General features: G+C 42.6%; 1 protein-coding gene across 3 annotated transcripts in view; it reads right to left on the bottom strand.

Moving 5' to 3' along the window:
- tox2 (TOX high mobility group box family member 2) overlaps nucleotides 1-18,830 on the bottom strand; it is an 89,899-nt gene that overhangs the window by 52,822 nt on the left and 18,247 nt on the right. For all 3 annotated transcript variants that reach the window (XM_068595275.1, XM_068595276.1, XM_068595277.1), the window contains exon 2: nucleotides 5,509-5,601. In XM_068595275.1, coding sequence (XP_068451376.1) covers nucleotides 5,509-5,601 — 93 coding nt within the window. The remainder of the gene's footprint in view (nucleotides 1-5,508; nucleotides 5,602-18,830) is intronic.

The raw sequence follows: 18,830 nt of genomic DNA, 5'->3' as shown, positions 1-18,830 counted from the left end.
AGAGACTGGAAGTAGGTCATGCCTCTCCATAAACAAGGCATGGTTTCTAAAATAATATACCCATCCAGTGGAAGTAATGCCAAACAACTGAGCGAATGTGGAGCTCATGTAATATTTACAGAGCACTAATACATAGATGGCAGGTCTTTTTCTCAGCCCCCCCCTCCCCCCTCCCACCCCTCCTCCCTTCCTCCTCTCCTCCCCTCCTCCTCCCTTTCCCAAAGCCAGAGGTTTCTTTTTTTCTTATCAGTTTTTTTTTCCTGTTGCCATTTGAATTTCAGAGAAAGCCAACTACATTGATATATCTGGTAGGGAGGGGGGGGGGGGGGGCTGAGGGTGTTAAGATGTTGAGTTTCCCCCACTTTCTTTCTGCTTTCTTTTCTGCCTCTGCTGTTCGAAGCCCCCTCTCTCTCTCTCTCTCTCTCTCCATCTCTCTCTCTCTCTCTCTCTCTTTCTCTCTCTCTAACTCTTTCGCTCCTCTTCCTCTCTCCATTGTTCCCTCCACATTGGCTTTGGCTGTGATGTTTTTTCACACATTTGTTACATTTTAGCAAGGGAAAGTGGGCCCTAATCCAGACTCTTTGAGGCACGGGCGATGATATTACTGTGGAGAATCGGCCTTTTAAAGACTTCTTTTAACTCCAGCTGGTGCTGTAAGGTCACCAAGCACTTGTTCGACGTCGGGCCCAGCGTGATGCTTCTGGGCTCGGGACAAACTGGCTGTGTGGATTCCTGGCCGGGCTTTCTGGGCTTTTGATAGGGGCTGGCAGTGTTACTACAAGAATGGAAAGACTGTAAAGGAAGACCTCTTCCACATGTTCTCCAGGTCCTGTGAGAAAAAGACTCTCCGTTGATTTTTTATTTATTTTTTATAGTAGATTACTTTTATGAATTCCTTTTTTTTTTTTTTGACGGGAGACTGATTGTTGACCGGAAAAAATATGGCATTTGAGGACATCACTTTGGAAATGATATTGCCTGTACGTCACTATTTTCTAAAGAAGACCAATTCCTATAAATTGAGATATAAAAAAGCAATCCAGAATAAGTATCATGGATATTCCCATATTCATTTCAGCCATGCCATCTTCCACTTTCACATTGACAAAAAAGTGGCTATAACAAATGAGACAAATGAGTCTTATGTTTTTAAACTGTATTATGTTCGTGACATCTTAACAACAGTTGCTTTTGACGATCTGTAATCCTGAAACGAGACGTCTAAAACAGACCATCCGGTGTCACCGCCACTTGGCACCCAAAAAAGCCTCGAGTGTCCTCACTGAGCCGCTCCGTCATCGCTGTCGGGACCTCCTCAGCCTGTCACTGTTGACACTTGCTGTATGCTGGTAGCCAACCAGCAGCAGAAAATAAATAGCCTGCCGTCACATCGCTCCTGCTTTGCAATATCACAATTATCTTGGCAATGTTTTGGGGTTATTTTTTTCTACAGCTATGAGTCTCTGTTTTGTTTGTTTATTCAGTTAGTTAGTTAAAATATTCCATTCTGAGCACAATTACAGTGAAACATCACTCAGTTCTCACCAACATCAAACGTGCTGACTGTACGGCGTGATGTGAACCGTGTCAAATAAACAAACATGACATATTAAACAGGAAAATGAGTCACTCTTATTATCCCACCAAAATAAATCGGGAAAACACTAATTATAACAACCTGTGCATGATCCTGACTGATTCACCCATGCTCTCTGGCTGTCTGTGTGTGGATGTAGGTACTATGTGTGTATGTGTGTGTGTGTGTCTGTCACATTCTCCTCCTACTGCTGCCTTAATAGGCAGTCTCTTAGATATTCGCTACAGAATAGCGCTCATGCAATATTAATATCGCACCAAAATATGGGAGCCGGAGCCCCCACTCCATCTCTCACTCCCTACATAATTGACTATGCAAGGCTCCAAATCAGCTTGGAAAAAGAGAGAAAGACGCAGAGAGACAAAGCAGGAGAGAGAGAGAGAGAGAGCGGGAGAGGGAGTGAGAGAGAACGAGGGGCCGTGTAGAAACCAAGGCAAACAGACAGACAGAGAAAGAGATAGTCCTGAAACAACGCCGTCTTCTCTGCGCTGTGGCAGATTCTCAACCTTCGCCATAAGTATCAGTGTCAAAGCAGTGGAGCTAAAACAACAATAACAACAACTCCAATGGTACCTCAAACAGTTTGGCTCCCTGCAAAGAATACGCGGATGCTTATCCAGCCTGAGCTTAAACAAAGCTCCACTCCAGCAGCCTGGACGGATTGTTCAACACTAATTGCATTTCATTATTTCATTTAATTGCGCTGGATTGAACTGATCATCGCGGCTGACAGTAAACCTCGGACACATTGCACTCTACATGCATCGGGTATGTAAACTGAATTCAGCTACGTGGGGCATCTACAAACTGGTGATGTGCTGCCGAACCCACAGAGTGTCATATTAAAGTGGATGTCCTAAAGTCCCCAAAGATAGAAAATTGTCAGGGAATGTGTAAAAGTCATATTTCCATTTGATGAAATGACAGAGATCTACTTTAAGACGGTGTGAAATAGGGAAGATACTGTGTGTGTGTGTGTGTGTGTGTGTGTGTGTGTGTGTGTGTGTGTGTGTGTGTGTGTGTATATATATATATATATACTTATATATATATACAGCTTTTACATACTTACTGGTAACCTGTGGTTTCACACTAATCTATAACTGTCAGTTCATGCCAAGAAATGCAGCAATCAAAGGTCGGGAGGTAGAAGACTAATGGCAACATAACATTGATAAAAAACAATACATGTTTTCAAATGAAGAAAACATGTTTGTTTGACCTTACAAATTCGCACAAAGCAATTCAGCCAGGATCACTGAATGTAAACACAAACTCTGTTCATAAAGCAGCATAAGTTGAGATCAGAATGTTAATGGATATAACTTGTGAACATGTAAAATGACAATTAGTCGTTTTGAAGGGTGTTAATATATGTGAGCATGTAAGTATTGACGGTGCGGTTGGTTGATTCATTCACTTAATGCGCTGCAAGATTTGGAATAGATTGATTCACATTTGTAAGAATAATTCATTCAAAACAAGAGATTCCATTCAAAGCCACTAATGCAACCCCCCCCCCCCCACACCCACACCCACCCTCCATCGCAAAGTTGCAGGACTTGCAAGATCTCTGCATAGCACTGAGGTCACGCCCTCTGCTCTGAGCATTTCAACAAAGAAAAAAAAAAAAAGAAAAGAACTGTAGGCATTTAGCGCCATAATAGATGTTGAAAGAAAGCAAAGGAAAAAGGTTGCGGGGGCAGAGCCAGTGGGGCAGGGGAGGCAGGGGAGGGGGGGAAGGTGGGCAGTGCACCTTGACAGGAAACATAGAGGTGAAAAGTAGGAGTTGGAGGTTAGTTTGACAGAGAGAAAAGACGTGGTGGAGGGGGTCGCTGCGGAAGTGCCAAGCCCACTTTTAACGGTGGTGAGTGGTGGTGGTGGTGGGGAGGGGGGGGGGGCAGAGATAGAGATCAGGGGAGAATAAAAGGGGTGTGCAGGGGGAAGGAAGAGGGGAGGAAGGAGAGGATGGGTGAGAGGAGTTGAGGGGGGTTGCAGGGACCTGCTGCACCTTGACACTTGCTCTCACCGCAGCACCTGATAAGTGCAATGGAAAAACGTCTGGTTTCCTCCTGCATGTTAAGTGGCTCATAGTCTCCTCCTCTACGCGCAGCCTGTAGCTACATGCTGCCACTGTACCGACGCTACACCCGGGTAATGACAGACAAAAGGATAATGACAGAAAAGCAGCAGCAAAAACTAACACATTGTCTCCTTTTCAATCGTGTTTAGTTTGCGCTTTTTTTTTTGTCGATGAGTTTCGACTCCGCGTGAGAGATGTAATCTCCAAATCGGAGCTCGGCAATTTGGAAAAATGTCCTTCCTTTACATTAATGTTTATCCATCATTTTAAAAATGTCCCTCTTCTTTTCGAGCACAATTTCTGCATTGAGATTTAGATGCAGTGTTGTATTTGCTCAACAGAGGATCAGAAGAAAGTGGATATATATCTTTACTACCTTATGCATGTACTGACAAGGAACTCATTCGCATGATTTGTAAGTGGGTCTCTCTGCAGAACAGCATTAACTATATTCACTTTAGATAACGTATGATTCCAGGCCCTTGGAGAGGATGGGTTTCTTAGAAATGCTTTGTTAGCACTCTGCCTCTTGATAAATGATTGAGGACATGTGGCCTGAGACATCAATACAATCTCTGTTGTAATTAAAAAAAAAGGTGCGCACCAACAATATTACAGAGCTTTCACTTTATCTGCCTCTCTCTCTCTCTCTCTCTCTCTCTCTCTCTCTCTCTCACTCTCTCTCTGTCTCCCCCTCTCTCCCTCGCTCAGCCACTCTTCCTCTCATTGAGCCCCGGAGCAGAGAAGAGATAATTCAAAAAGCACTTGCATGGAGTGAAACATGAAAAAGGGAGACATATGAAATTAAATTCTCTCTTTTCGCTCCATTGTTCTTTCATTTTCCCTCCTTTGTTACATAAATGCATAAAAGCAAGGCAAGCTAGATTCTAATTATGATTTTCACAACACTAAAAGATTTTTTTTTATTAAAAAATGAAAGAAAGGTGTCACAAACAGAGTAGACTTACTGTTCCAGCACTTTGTCAAAGTCAAAGTCGTGCAAGTGCTGCCTCCCTAAACTTAAATAAACTTTTTTCCCAGCTTCCTTGCAAACAATCACATGATACACGTATTGAAAAAGTAGACTTTGATGATGCAATACATCTAAAAAAAAATACAGCTAAAAATCAGCTAAATATTAAAATGTCTCTACTTAATCAATATTTGCCCTTTCTTTATTTACAACCTAACATGGGTCAGAAGCTCTGCATCCATAAAACCACGACAGGTTCTGTGCAAACACAGATACAGTAGCAGGCAGTTGGTCGGCCTATCAGCTGCGGCACCAACGCTTCCAGGGAGATACCACACAAACCACCAAGTCCAATTGATGCTATCTTGGGAGCCTTGCCAGTGATGGTTAAAGGTCTCTCAGGGTGTGTGGACAGAGCCTGTGAGGTGAGAAGTAGTGGGATGAGGGGTTAAAGGATGAGGGGGACGCCAAGTTCACAAACGATGGCTTGTATTGTTTCCTAGCCAGGATTTAAGTCCCGATAAACTGACTTTCACAGTTGTTTTTACGCAAAAGCTTTCCATCACGGGATGGAGAACTTCCCAGCTGCTGGGAATCCAAGAAGGGAGCACACACACACACACACACAAATTCAACCCATGAAATGATGTCTGCACTGCTTCTGAACTGCCACTCCTATGACGTGTTTGGACAGTCTTGTTGTGCAGATGAGGGAAGGGCTCTTCGGTGTCTCTCGCTGTTAAGATAAGGGTAGGAGTGTATGGATGAGACCTTGGGGGGGGGGGGAAGGTAAGGGGGTGAGGAGAGGTAAGGGGAGAGGAAGGTAATGGGGTGGGGGGTAGGGGGGGGTCTTACCCCAGTAGAGGGCAGTCTCTTGCCGTCGGGGTTTGGGCGCATGGGAAGGGAACTGTAGAGCCTCACACCTCGATCTGCAGCACCGTATCTGCTCTGGAAGAGGAGAGCGAGAGAGAAAGATTTTAAGTACATTTCCTGGCTTTTTTTTTTTTTTTTTTAAACAAAGAATTCAATGTGAAAATGCGCGTGAATAAAATGTTTCAGACACAAGAGAGAAAAAAAGAGAAGAAGATCCAGATGTCATTATAATTAGTTTCCAACTACACTCAAAGTTTCGGAAGTTTTGTTTTCCCATCCGATGTGTGTATAGGAATCGTACACACTGCAGTTCTTTACATGCTCCTCATTTTGTTAACGAGTGCGGGTTTCATACATGTCCGCCAAGTCGAACAGCCTGCCCATTGGCTGCCATGTTAAATCACATCACTGCACGGTGATGTACCACACATAATAACTGGATACGGTTGGCTCAGTAGCGGCACTAATGGAACTAAGCTGTTGTGTTGGGTAGCCAGAAGACCCTGAGCTCAGCTACACCGTATGTATACGCCACTGACTCCATCTTCCTATATGTTACATACATGATAATTAGAGTGTGCTGCCGGGCGCCTCCCTGTACTTGGCTTCAGCAACACAACCTGATGGAGCGATGGTGACGAAGCCCACAGTAGTTGGGAAGCTAATGATTCGCAACAAGTGGTCGCTGCCGGGCAGAGACAGCTAGATGTGGTTCCCACATCCCAATGCACCTCTGTGATTACTCGGTATTCTGAGTTTCTTAGGTTAACATCACTCTTCTGGAACATCTGGTCAACAGGCTGCATGCCGTTTCTGTCATCTAAATTTGTTCAACAGGGGTTAATTGATCAAATGAACGACATATTTATTTTTCCTCTGGCGTTGGAGAGTCTATTTTAGCTTCCGTGCGCTGCCTGCTGTTAAAATAAATGCTGCAGCGGGTGATGTGGAGACTTGTTTCTCCTAAGTAAGAGGATAAAACATGAATTTATATGGGTAATGGCTGTAGCTCCTTCCTGCTAAAGTGCTTAATGGCTTTGCCACACTTGATACGTACAGTTTGCTAATGAGGATGTAGATTATTGGGGGGGAAAAAAAACAGCGCAGCAATCTAGAGCAAATATCACATTATCTTTCTCTCGTCCTTAATCGTTTGCTTGCTTTACTCCGCCTCGCCGCCTTCTTTATTTAGCCTTCATTCTGTCACCTCATCCACACAAAAACACCCAGGCACACATGTAATCACACAGACACAAAATCCTTCAAGGGCGGGGCTTCCGATTGCCATGCAGTGAGACTGTGCCGTATTTGACTATATTTAACAATTGAGTGAGAAAACATCCCTGAACCAACCATAACTGGCCCTGCCTTCCACTTCGAGACAGTCACATGGTGCAGACAAGCACGTGAGCGTAGCGGCAGGCCTCGGCTTTTATAGTGGAACCGCCATAAACACACCTTTTAGAGATCAGGTTTATGGGCCCAAATGCACGGTGATTACCACAAAGTGAAACCTGCGAGCAATGTACGCCAAAAAAAAAAAAAAGCGTGGGTAACACACGACGTATATGACACATATTGGAGAACTCAAAGGCTCAAAGAGCATGAGTTATAACCCTATGAGAAGAGGTCTATGAAGAAGAGCACAGTACAAACAGTATGCTGATCTAATGGCCGATCACAGTCAGTGGCGGGCTATCCCCTGAGGCCGTGCGAGTACTTGCTGTGTAAGGTTTTGATTTCCTATGCTCGTTATGAAAGGTGAAAACGGATGAGTAGACAGCAGCGGCTCTCTCGTCGATATGGCTCGCATAATGACGACGCAGCGTTATCAAGGAGAACTCTCATTTACAGCTTTCCTCTGTGCTGCAGCGTCCCGACCAGGCGCCACCTTTTCAGTCCCGATGGCGACACGGGGGCTTTTGGGTGTCGGCCGCTACGGAGAACCAACCCGTGTTCGATTATATAGATGTGTGCCTGACTGGGATCATTCTTTAATGTGGAAGGCAACGTCAGACTTTCCTCATTTAGTAAAACAAACATGAAACCACTAAATACATTTAATCATTACATAATCAATCGTACAGCAGCCACTTGGTAAATAAGCTTCACAACAGTAGATACAATTCATGAGTAAACCGATTGAACGCAGCAACAAATTGGTCAAAACTTTGTTATGAAAACTAGTATTAAAATTCCAGTAAATGATGGATACAAAGAATGTAATAGCACTTGTCATGTTACCTGATCCAGCTATCTGAGTCAGTATTGGCCCGATATCTGATAGCTGTTCATAAAAAACAAAAGATTCTTCTCAAATTGCAAGATGTTTTTTTTATTTTTTTTATGTGGATTTACAGTATCCTCAAAATATACATTGATTTATGTATCCCAATTCAGGTATTCAGTTGCTATTATGGCTATTTTGGGGCTATAATCAGCAAAACATGACCCGGTATGTTGCCCCTGCATCCTCAACAACCAGACATGTATTTTCCTTTTCTACCTTCCAGAGGAGCTACTGTACACTAACTACATCCCTCAAAGGGGACTTTTTCTTTTTGTGGCCGGGTAGATAGCTTGCCAACATCGCAGCTAAATGAATGCCTCGCAGAATGGCTGCTTTCGCCAGCGAAGAAGCCACAGTAAGTGAATGTTTGATATTTCTCCAGTGTGCCAAGCTAATCTGGCCCTGTGGCATGCCATTATGGGGCTAATAACAGCTGTCTGCGGCCTGGAGGGGACACAAGCAGGCCTGGCTATGCTAACTGGCCCTGACAGACTCATTAGGAGTGCTGGCACCCAGAACAGCAACAGCCAAACTCCTCACATTTCCTTGCTGGCTCACAACAGTTTGCAAGTGCAGAAGCATTGTTCTCTGCACTTGTTCTCTGACTCCTCTCTTCTGTTTTCGAGTCCTCAATTCAGACGCTCTCACCCTTGTCACCTCTCTTTCACTTTCTGGCTGGCTTTAGGTTTATGTGATATTTCTACCAAAACCAGATGCTCCCAGCCGTTTACCATCTCTGCTTCTTTTTTTTCTCTTTTTTTCTTGTTATGCCGCACACCCACAATCTAGTTCTGACCAAAATAGAGCAAAAGGCAAGAGCCACTTGTTTTCTCTTGCTACCGCGATGCTCTGTGCGAGAAGTAAAAGTACATTAAATAAAAACATACATAAATAAGTTTGTAATTCACTCGCACAGTTGTTCAAACTGACTTTGGTGTGCGGCCACAGGAAGATGCTGCACCACACCAGGAAGAGGCTGGCATCCTCTGAACTTTGTATCAGTTACTGTAGCTCAGGGACAAGAGGGACTTCCCCAGGCAGACAGCAAAGCAAACATTGTCCTGTCGCTTGGCAGAGAGGAGCCAATCAGTACGAGCTGAGCGGGCAGACAATAAACACAGAGAGCCAATGACGGTCGTCTGGATGTCGAGGCACTAACAATGGGGGGAAGGGGGAGGGTGCACAATTTGGGCTGTGATATGCTTTCACGCACAACTCGTGCCATGTGACTTTAGATTTACTGCTCTCGTACAGATTTACATGATGCTGATTATATACTAATGATATATATATATATATATATATCAATAATATTAGTACATTCAGATTGTCGATTATGTTGAAAAAGTACATTGGCTAAATTTTGTCCACTTATTTTAACAATGAGAGATTGAAATGTCTACCAACACATCACAAAATCGAGGGCAACTAATACATACGTGTATATCGTCAGATAAGACAAAAATGTATTTGCAATATATGTTTAACTGGCAGAATCATCTCTTACAAAACCAAAACAACAACAAAAAAAATGTAGATTCCTCTGACTCAAACATATCGTAAAAAAAAACAGAAGAAGAAGAAAAAAAGGACAAGCAGAACAAGAATAACGGCTGATATATCATCAGACTTTCATTATTCCTAGTATTCATTCAAATCTGTCTGGCTCTATTATCTAATACATATTCATCCCCTTTATTTTGCTGCAAATCAGCAGCCTAAAGCTCAGTAGACGCCACGCCACATCTACTCATTAGATATCAGCGTTGCCTTTTTATAGGCGTGGGGGTGGTGAGGCACTGCAAAGCCAAAGGCACAGCTGTGGGGGTATAGTTACCTGTAACGTTAGCTGTTGCATGTTATATTATTTACGCAGATCTGGCCTTAATGGAACACATGTGTGTGTCTGCAGCCGACATTCTTCCCAGATTAGCTGAAAGGCTTGGACACATCAGACTCCACCGGTGAGAGGAATGCAAGGGCCTAGACCGGCTTATGAAGAAACCCTATCACTCATCTACAGTGTACAGTAATGTATGCACACACACACACACACAATCATGCATGTACACACATACTGTAGTTATACATTATGGAGACGGTGATCCAAACTGTATGTACAGTAGGCAGTCAACAAAGCATGCACACTGACGTCTCGTTTTTAAACTCAGTCCCTACTTTGTTCAACTCTGCTCCCTTTGGTGCGGTTCTTCCTGATGTGTCAACTGGTAACGTGCATTATCCTGTCAGATCTGTTGTATAAACCTATTACATAATACCAGTCGAATTTCTGGCTGCGGTGGTCTGACAGTCAATAACAGAGTGTGAATCACTTTTTCAGTGGTTTTTTAGGGACTTAAACAAAACCAACTGCTGTGTGCAACACCGTATTGCAATGAATCACTTTCCTCCATATGTTTTGCTTTTCAATGCGATATCATTTAATTTGAAGACAGAAGAATCCGGGACTATGCTTTAGTTCCGCCGTGTTTGACATTTGATACTTTGACATACTTCTTTGTTAAATCGAATGCTGAATTTCCAGCTCATTTAAAGGCTGTGCAGTTCTGTCTGCATTACAATCATACCAGGACTTTATAATGTAAAGTGTTTGGACTCTATTGTTAAGCCAGTATACTTGTGGAATATAGTGAATCAATACAACGCATTGATTACTAAACGCTGGAAGCTACAGACCTGAATTGCGGAAAAAAATAAAAAATATTGATGCATATTGTACATACCCCTGCACATGTTTACAGGAAATGTTGGTTTATATTTTTCTGTTAATGTCTGCAGGGACTGTAAATCAACAGGTCTGTAACATTCTATGTGGGTGTATTTGTATGTGCTATTTATCTAAAAAAACAACAACCCTGCAGTGAGAAAGACGGACACATGAGGTGTGTGTGTGTGAAAGAGATGTCAACTGAGGCCTGAGCAACTCGACCATAACCAGGACATGAACCCAAGGGCTACCTGCCTCGGGCCACGACTGACACTCAAACTACTGATCACACCAGTGGGAATATCCAGCCAACACCAGCGTTTGAGCCGAGGCTATTTATAGCTGACCGCAGCTTTTCCAGAGACTCTCCATCCGCTCCCCGTGTAAACTCCTGTGACTTTTTATGTACGTACATGCTGACGCTTTAAAAGGTGGAAACAACTGACTGTGATAATCGCTAGTGTGCAGATGTGCAGCAATGATCGGGTTTTGTTGTCGTTCCTGTGTACGTTACAGCGTAAATGAACTGGTGAAGTGATATGATAACTCGATTTTATACAGTACACTCATGTAATCGATACTCGATGCAGAATATGAGGCGATCCAATACTGGTATCGGTATTGGAAAAATACCTTTTATTCTTTTTTTTTATCTCCGTCTCCTGGCATTTCAAAAGACAGGCATGATGTGTTCAAACGCAAATACACACTTGTGTTGTTGTACATTGACTACATACAGTGGAAGATGATGCAAATTTATAGACAACTTCTTTTACTTATTTATTAAAGATGATGTAAGAGAATGTAAATGGAATGAATGCCCAAAAAAATAATTGTATGACCGCTTTCTCGACATAACACAATTAAAAGTGAATATGAGTTGAACATAAAGTAACACAAACGTGATTTGTATGAAGGATTCTTTTCAATAAAAACATTTTTATTATATATTAAACCCAACAGCCTTATCAATATTGTTGCTTGCTCTTAACCAGACGTGTTGTATTTGTTGAAATTGGACCTTTCTGTGATAGACATCTGAAAATATTTAGCATTTTTTTTTACAAAATAAGACGCACACAACTAAGAGTGAAAGTGGAGGTTCCACATCTGCAACATCAAACTGTGTTCATTGTGCTCGTTTCTCGAACCTTTATGTCTCTCTGCTGCTCTCCTTTCTCTTCCTGCGACTCCTTCTCGTTCTTTTCAACTTGACTTTGTGTGTCTCTACGTGCAGCTACACAGGGTTGTCACAGAAAGTAGATTCTGTATCTACTGGAACAACAACGCAGCGCTCGGCTGCATGTTTTTCTCGCAGATAGGAAATTCAACAGCACCATCTAAAATTGCAAAAGCTTAGATTCAAAGTGCAGTCGGATGAGTGGATTATTGAGTGGATTAAACGCTGCTTTTAAAAAAATAAATAAAAAATCCCCATACAGGAAAATGGAATAAAAGTTATAGATGTATTTAAAGAGTTTTGCTCCAGTCGATAATCAAGTGCAGTTTGTTGTAGGATTTGTGAAAGTGCAAAATTAAAGACGAAATTGGTTGAATTTGATTGAAAGTATTCATCAAGCTTTATGCACTAAAGCTGTACGCCAGAGACAAGCAATCACTTGATGAATTATGTCTTTTATTTACATCAAAGCCAGTTTGAAACATGAACGCTAACCTCGAGAACACAACACCTCTTTGACAGGATAACATTTACTGGAATAACTACTGAAATGTGTTTGCTCTCTTTCTGCCCCTTCGTGCTGCGTTTGGCACAAACGCCGGAGCGATGGAGCTCGGTAATGAAGTGCAGCCGCTGCCCCTCGCTCGCTGGGATGCGGAGCAACTTTTAATTTTCATGAATCTGTTCAGAACCCCTTCCTCTTTTTGAAGTGGTTTCCTGAAGGCAAAAACAACACGGTGGTACAACAACACGGCTAACAACCAGCAGCTGACTCGCGGAGCCAGAGCCTCGGCTGTGAAACGCTTGTGTTACAGGAGGAAAACAAGTGGTTGGGAGACGATTTGGCTCGCACCAAAACGGGGGATTTTTCTTTGCTTTCCTTTTCTTTTTTCAAGAGCGGTACACGCAGAGGCTAGATTAGGTTAATACAGGCAGAAGATGAGGAGAATAATTCCTTAACAAATTGGGATTGCTGGGGAGAGCAGAGACTCCCAAATGTCAGTTTGCATTTGTCATCTGATTTCATGAGAAAATTCTGTGACTGTGATAAAACTGTTCCCCAGTTTCCTTGAGGAGCAACTAAAACAGCATCTGTATCGCATCATGAGGATGTTTAGCAGCACGGCAATGCAGATAGTACGACAAGAACAAAAGAACAATTACTTGTATAGCAAAGGAAATGTAGTGAACTATTTTTGGTGAATACATTTACTGATTTCAGCTTGTCAGATGAGGCAAGGAGAGGAAAGAAGAGGCAAGGAGAGGAAAGGAGAGGCAATAAGAGGAAAGGAGAGGCAAGGAGAGGCAAGGAGAGGTAAGGAGAGGAAAGGAGAGGCAAGAAGAGGAAAGGAGAGGCAAGAAGAGGAAAGGAGAAGCAAGGAGAGGAAAGGAGAGGCAAGGAGAGGCAAGGAGAGGCAAGGAGAGGAAAGGAGAGGCAAGGAGAGGCAAGAAAAGGAAAGGAGAGGCAAGGAGAGGAAAGGAGAAGCAAGGAGAGGAAAGGAGAGGAAAGGAGAGGCAAGAAAAGGAAAGGAGAGGCAAGGAGAGGAAAGGAGAAGCAAGGAGAGGAAAGGAGAGGCAAGAAGAGGAAAAAGGAGGCAAAGAGAGTAAATGAGAGGAAAGGAGAGGCAACATTCTGCTGATTCACTTTCTTATCCACGTCGTATCTAAATTGTTCTGTGTTTGTGACAAAAGAGTTGAAAAAAAAAGGTTCGGTTCAAAGATTCATGTGTGGATCAGGAGGGGGAAACATCTACAGATCAGGCATTCACATTCTGCTACTAGCAGATTAGCACCAATTACATTATATTGTGAGCTAAACTTCATCTTTCAATGTGACACAACAGCCACAACACTAAATGGTGTCAGGGGCGTAACTTGCACTTCTTACCATCGTACTTTCGGGAACTTTACTGTGAACACACACACATACACGACAGTAATGTTACATAACTTGCTCACACACAATTCATGTATGTTTGCCGTTGATGTTTATGAAGCATTATAAAGCAAATCAAATACACTTGGATAAAAATATGAATGCATTTAGTTTCATTAGGAACATGAATAAAATATCCCGACAAAACCGTTTTTTACATGTCCTTAAGTCATAAACACGAGAGAGAAAATAATCTAAATCAGACTTCTAAATAAAAAGTCTCACTTGCTTCTCAGTGCTGCCATACAGTGTTTTCTTTGTTTCATATGGTTCTGAATTTAATATTACAAAACAAGCAATCTGAAGTTCTATTAATAATTAAATCTAATATTTGCATCCAAAAAGAGCCAAAGGGTTCAAATGTGTAATAAGAGAGTGTAATATCTTATTCACATTACTTCATATCTGTACAAATAACATCAATTAAAAAAGGCCGGTAATAAAGTAATACATATAGAGTATTTTTTTTTAAATGGAACGGTAAGTTAAAATATCATGAGAGCATTTTTACAAGTTGCTTTTATGAGACACAAGCTGCAGAGGAAGTCACTATCTATGTGAGGCAACCTTTTACAGTGAACCAGCCTCAGCAACATCTTTACAAGTTCAATCACACATCGCAGGAGGAGAGGAGGAGAGAGAGAGAGAGAGAGAGAGAGAGAGAGAGAGAGAGAGAGAGAGAGAGAGAGAGAGAAGGAGAGAGAGAAGGAGAGAGAGAAGAAGAAGAAGAAGAAGAAGAAGAAGAAGAAGAAGAAGAAGAAGAAGAAGAAGAAGAAAACTAGAGAGAGAGAGAGAGAGAGAGAGAGAGAGAGATGATGGAAGAGCAAAAGGCAGCAAACACAGGGTGGAAAGAGTGAGAGCGGTGGAGTGGAGTAAGAGGGAGAGATGGAGAGATAGAGGGAGAGAGTTAGTTGAGAGTTGATATGCTGACTACAGGCAGTTGATTTGGTTTCAGAGCATTGTTACGGTGCTTTGAATTAATGCCTCCCAAAGAGTCCAATTGTGATTCTTGGGCTGTGCTGACAGAAAATTTGACAGCCCAGGGTGAGCTGCTGATCTCAGCTGAATCCTCTTTGTGTGTGCGTGTGTGTGTGTGAGTGTGTGTGTGTGCGTGTGTGTGTGTGTGTGACTGGATATGCTTGATACACGTTCGTACACCTACACATGTTCAGATATGTGTGGATGTGCAGATGAGTCAAAACCCACACAAAGATGGGCACACACTCACACACTCACACACATGGGACACGCAAAAGACAGAGTGGACAGCGTGTGAGACTCAAATGAAGCAAGACATAAATCAAAATCGTAAATGGCTATTAATTAAGCGCTAACACACACAGAGATACAAACAAGCTTCATATGCAGCTCAATTGAGAGCATTCATTTCATTTAGTCAAGATGGAACTGTTCGACAAAAGTTTTTTTCAATTATTTTCCCTCCTAGACTACTAAAAGAATAATAAAATGTAAAAAAAACAAAACATTGACAAGCCCAATGCATCATTACAGTGATGGTAAGGAATGATGCTTAGTCAAAATAAATATGCTGCACATTGCTGGTCAAGTTTGACAGCGACACACATCATAAAACATCATTTGTGAAAATGTGCGACACAAACCTGCAGATACGGCAAATATTATAATTGTAAGTCTTCTGATATTGAAGTTATACTTTTATCAATTACACTAAAAGTGTAACGCAAGTAGATAGATTGTAGCATGAGCAATGCAGACGCATAAAAACAATGTCTTTAAAATATAGGAAATTAAAAACTGTGTGTGTACACAAGCCTCTGTACATAGTATTGTAGTGTATGTAGTGTAGTTCATTTATTTGACATCTCATTATTCAGCCTCTTTCTGCCGAGGCTGGTAATGATGCATTTGAATGCAAATAGATTTTCAAATGTGTTTTCTTTAGCATCCTTTCAAGGAAAAATGTGCTGCTTTTCTCCGGTGAACATCAAATACAAGATATCGTTTTATACTGTTGGTTGAAACAAACAATACACTGGAATATTATCTTGTGTTCCACTATTTTCTTGAATTTTATATACAAAACAATTTTTCGATTTATAAAGAAAAAAATCAACACCTTAATCGATAACAACAACAAAAAAAAGTGTATTTGCATAAGTGATGTGTTGTTTTAATGGTCATCTGACAATTTGGTTTTAACCATTTTAAGACCAACTATGTTGTATGTAAATGAAGCACAAGATAAACAATGTATCATAAGTATGGAGAACATAACATAACTTCTGAATAACTCTGCAACACTCTGGGACACACAAGCGGGCCTCCTGGTTGAAAGTCCTGTGTTGGTGTTTATTAATATGATTACATCGTTTTTGCATGTCCAGAGTTTTCCCCCCCAAGATTTCCACTTGTGAAAACATCCAAAATCATGAAAAATTAAAATAAAAAAATAAAAAAAAACATGTTCTCCAGATCCTTTTCTGAGAAAGCGCAGAAGCCACTACTTCATTAAAATGAACTGGTTAAGGAGAAAGCAGGAGGCGGAAGACTCACAGCCAACTGAAGAGTATAATTGTGATGCAGGTGTTGATTTCGTGGATGGATACTCGTCTTCCAGCCTCTCTCTCTCTCTCTCTCTCTCTCTCTCTCTCTCTCTCTCTCTCTCTCTCTCTCTCGCTCTCTTCAGCCTCCGTCTTCTCCTTCTGTCTTTACCTCTGTCTTCACCCCTGCTCTCCATTTCCAGCACCTCTCTCTGCCTCCCCTCTCTCTCTCTCTCTCTCTCTCTCTCTCTCTCTCTCTCTCTCTCTCTCTCTCTCGGCCTTTACATCTTTCTCTCCATCTTGAGTGCTGTGCCTCACCCTAATTAGAAATCCCCCCTTCCGACCAACTGAAATTGAATTGCGCATCATTTGCATAATGATAGCTCACCGGGCTGACGGACGATTTACCATGAGATGAAATGTAGCAATCACTTAAGAGAGTGACCATGAGGGAGTGTGGGTAAGGAGGAGGAGAGGAGGGGGGGGGGGGGGGGGGGGAGAGAGAGGGAAAATGTGAGGACGAAATGGGATCACAAAGTGAGGTAGAGGTAAAGAAGCACGGCGGAGAAGGAAAGAGAGAAATCCGACAGGTATTTAGGTTATTGTCTCATCCGGCGATGTCGCTGGAGGGAAGGCAGTGCCCTCAATATGACAGCAACTGGCCACAACAAGGACACATAAGGACGCTTGTGCAACGCTGTTCCCCTTGTCAATGGAAGCACTTCTGTCTTTCAACTCTAATTGTCACAGCGCATGTGACAGAAATCCTGTAACCCCCCCAAAAAATTCTGAAATTATACGCTGATCCTTACCCTCACACTTTTGTTTTATTCCCCCAGGGATCCAGAGTTTCCTCTTTTATTTCAAAGTAGCTTCTTCTCAAAATGCAATCAACAACCAAACGCCTGTCAAGCCAGAACAGCTAGCTGGCAGCTGATTGGGAGTCAACTGTTCGTAAGATCTACGTGACTTTTCAATTTTCCTACTGATTGTCCTAATGACGAAAAAAGTGATCATTAGGAGCCTGGCTTATTTTGTTTGACTCTCACAACAGGAATAACGTACTTAAAAACAATGAATGAAAGTCAGTGACCTCTATTGTTGGGGAAGATGTTCAGCTGCTGTGCACTATTTTTAGTCTCCTCAGTAGACGTTTGGCACGTTCTGACTTTGAGATGAACACCAGGAACTCCTGAACCACCCACGGTTTATGAGAAGTGGTCACTCAGACTGTCAGCCGAGTAGCTGTCAGTGAACGCCCCGCGAGCTCCTCAACCGCCACACTGTGTACAAATTACTGTAATCAACGGCATTGTAATCATCTCGTTGTCTCGTTTCGTCTGGGGCATCGATCTCACATTTCATCAGGCCGCAAAATCAAATTTGTAAAAAATCCCGATGGATCTCGACTCGGTGAGGCCACGTAACTGAGTGCAAATCAAATAGTGCCGCGGGATGAGTGTGACGTGGCAAAATGACATCTTTAACAGGGAGGCAAACGTGCCATCATGACGGGGCGGGGGGGGGGGGCGGGGGTCCTTTCTTTTGTCGAAAATTGTTTATTCATGAGTGTGAGTGAGCTGAGGCAAGTGCGTAGAGGTCATATTTGTTTCGAATAGTCAGAGTGATATGTCGGGCTCTCAGGTGGGAAGCTCTGCCTCGAGCCTGATAAGGCCACTGTTTATTGTCTAACTTCCACTCTTTAACCTGAGGAACCTCACACACGCGGTACTTTCCACTGCTCAGCCATTACCTCAATGTGTATTTGTGTGTTTCGCGGGAGAGTCCTATGTGTGTGTGTGTGTGCGTGTGTTTGAGATCTTTGGTTTCCATCACAAGTCTTGACCTAATTAAAAAGTCCTGTCGATGCTCAATCTGTGACAGATCAACAGAGAGCAGAAGTGCGCGCACTAAGACGCACAGCAGTGCACACACATCAGTCAGCGCTCCGATCATTTATTCAATTCTTCAATCTCCTTTTCCGCTGTCCATCTCTACATAAATGATCAGTGATCACATGTCGCATGTTAAAGTCGGCTGGCCCAGACAGGAGGGAGTTAAGTCCCTTATCTCTCCTCCCCAGAAGAAATTCCAACTAGAGGCCTCGCTCTGCTGGTTTCCTGCCTTCTTGCCCAATGCCCTATTTTTACTCATCGGCTCTAGAATACCAGGGGCAGCTTTTTCCTTGTCACTAACATATTTCCTGCCATTCTCACTTTGACATTTCTCCCCACTGCACGCTTCGCTCAAATCGTTCCCCCTCTTTATGGGTCATAACCTTTCAGTCGGAGCCGTTCATATTCAAATGTACCGGCCTATGCCGGAGCCGCTGCGAGCTCACCCATCATTTTTTTTTCTTTCTTCTCCTTCTTCTTTTTTGATGTTCAAAGGTTTTTTTAACGTCAGCTCTCACTAGGTGATAATTTCAGATGTTTTCTGAGTGCAGCCAGAAACTACCGGGTCCACTCTGTGCTTCGCTGTCGGGTTAACTGACTGTAGTGTATAATGGCTCCTCCACGGTACCATTAGCAGTTTGGTGTTTCAGGCTCCAGATTAAAAGAGGAGTTAGGAGAGATGCGACTCTTTCTTTATTTGTTGAAACGGTCAATCTGCTCCTGAAGAAAACAACCGAAAATGATTCGCATGAA

This window comes from Clinocottus analis, unplaced genomic scaffold (assembly GCF_023055335.1).
Source record: "Clinocottus analis isolate CAN_PGR_092001 unplaced genomic scaffold, fCliAna1.0.p SCAF_3, whole genome shotgun sequence".
Lineage (NCBI taxonomy): Eukaryota > Metazoa > Chordata > Actinopteri > Perciformes > Cottidae > Clinocottus > Clinocottus analis.
Note: the sequence above shows the minus strand (reverse complement) of the source record. Positions and strands in the feature narration are given on the sequence as shown.